At 63.4% G+C, this 1,404-nt stretch overlaps 1 protein-coding gene across 1 annotated transcript; it reads left to right on the top strand.

Annotated features, from left to right (window-relative positions):
• On the top strand, positions 1 to 1,404 carry BBK36DRAFT_1136769 (hypothetical protein). Its single transcript, XM_024893096.1, has one exon. It carries the CDS (start codon positions 80 to 82, stop codon positions 1,220 to 1,222), a length of 1,143 nt encoding a protein of 380 aa, XP_024744758.1. The 5' UTR covers positions 1 to 79; the 3' UTR covers positions 1,223 to 1,404.

Below are 1,404 nucleotides of genomic sequence, written 5' to 3' on the forward strand. Positions count from 1 at the left end.
ATATTCGACTTACACCAGGCCTACAGGCGACTACGGCTGATACAGCATCCCATACCGACAGCATACGAAACACCCGCCAATGCCGTCGGGCTACAAGCATGGCGACACGCCGGCCAAGGCCATGGTGCGCGGCACAATCTCCTACCTCGAGTCGCAGGGCCTGCCGGTGAACAAGTCGGCCATCTTCCGGCACTTTGACCTGTCGCGGTCGCAGGGCTACGCGGCGCTGAGTGCGTCGCCCGTGCCGAAGCGCGACGACCCGGAATGGGGCGAGACCCGCGGGCGGCCCAGCAAGATTGCCGACGCGGAGGTGGCCAAGATGGAGAAGATCCTGTGGGATGCCAAGTACGAGGACGTGAGCCTCAACTGGAGCGGGCTGGCGGAGGAGGCCGGGCTCGAGGTCAAGTGCAACCGGCGGACGCTGCACCGGGCCATGGGCACGCTGTCGTACCGGCGGTGCCTGGTCTGCGGGCGGACCAACACGCTCAAGAGGCACCGCGAGAAGCGCAGCGACTTTGCGCGCAAGGCCCTGCAGGCGTATCCCCTCAAGGAGGACTGGCGCCGCGTGCGCTTCAGCGGCGAGCTGCACTTTGCGTTTGGGCTCGACGGCAAGATGCGCCTGACGCCGCGGGCGGGCGAGAGGCTGTGCAGCACGTGCGAGCAGGAGCCTGCCAACGGGTGGCCGCGCGACATCAGGAGGCTGCACGCCTGGGCCGCGGTGGGCTACGGCTTCAAGAGCGAGCTCGTCTTTTACGACAGCTCGACGAGCCCCAAGGGCACCGGCGCCATGACGATGCCTGACTACTGCGACAAAGTGCTCGAGAAGGTGGTCAAGCCGTGGCTCACGGCGTCGGGCCCCATGGCGTTTGTGCTGGAGGAGGACGCGGACGTGTTTGCGCACGGGAGCGCGAGCAAGATCAACCTCGCGCAGCAGTGGAAGGACATGCACGGCCTGCGGTGCACGTTTAGCTGCGGCGAGAGCCCGGACCTGAGCCCGCTGGACACGCTGTGGCCGCCGAACAAGCAGTGGACGTCGGAGCTGCTCAAGGAAAAGGACAAGGACAAGGAAAGGGAGAGGGGGTGGGAGGACGAGACGCTGAAGAAGGCGGCGAGGGAGGCGTGGGCGGGGTTGAGCCAGGAGAGGGTGAATGAGTGGGTTGACGCGATGCCGCAGCGGTTGCAGTTTGTTGTTGAGTTGGACGGGAGGATGGTGCCTTGGTGATGGAGGTGATGGATCTGAGCTATGAGGAGTTGCATTGCCTTGCTTTGCGTTGCTTGTTTGGGCTGTCTTGCTGGGTGCTGAGCTTGATGTGATACAGTTTGGCGTGGTGTACGGAAAGAGTTGAATGGCTTGAGTTGATGAGATGGACTTGTTGTTGTCTGTTGCTTTTCTTATGAGGCTAT

This window comes from Trichoderma citrinoviride, assembly GCF_003025115.1.
Source record: "Trichoderma citrinoviride strain TUCIM 6016 unplaced genomic scaffold BBK36scaffold_333, whole genome shotgun sequence".
Taxonomy (NCBI): Eukaryota; Fungi; Ascomycota; class Sordariomycetes; order Hypocreales; family Hypocreaceae; genus Trichoderma; species Trichoderma citrinoviride.

What these genes read in the sequence shown, in the direction of transcription:
- BBK36DRAFT_1136769 (XM_024893096.1), top strand. Translation starts at nt 80, where the DNA reads ATGCCGTCGGGCTACAAGCATGGCGACACGCCGGCCAAGGCCATGGTG.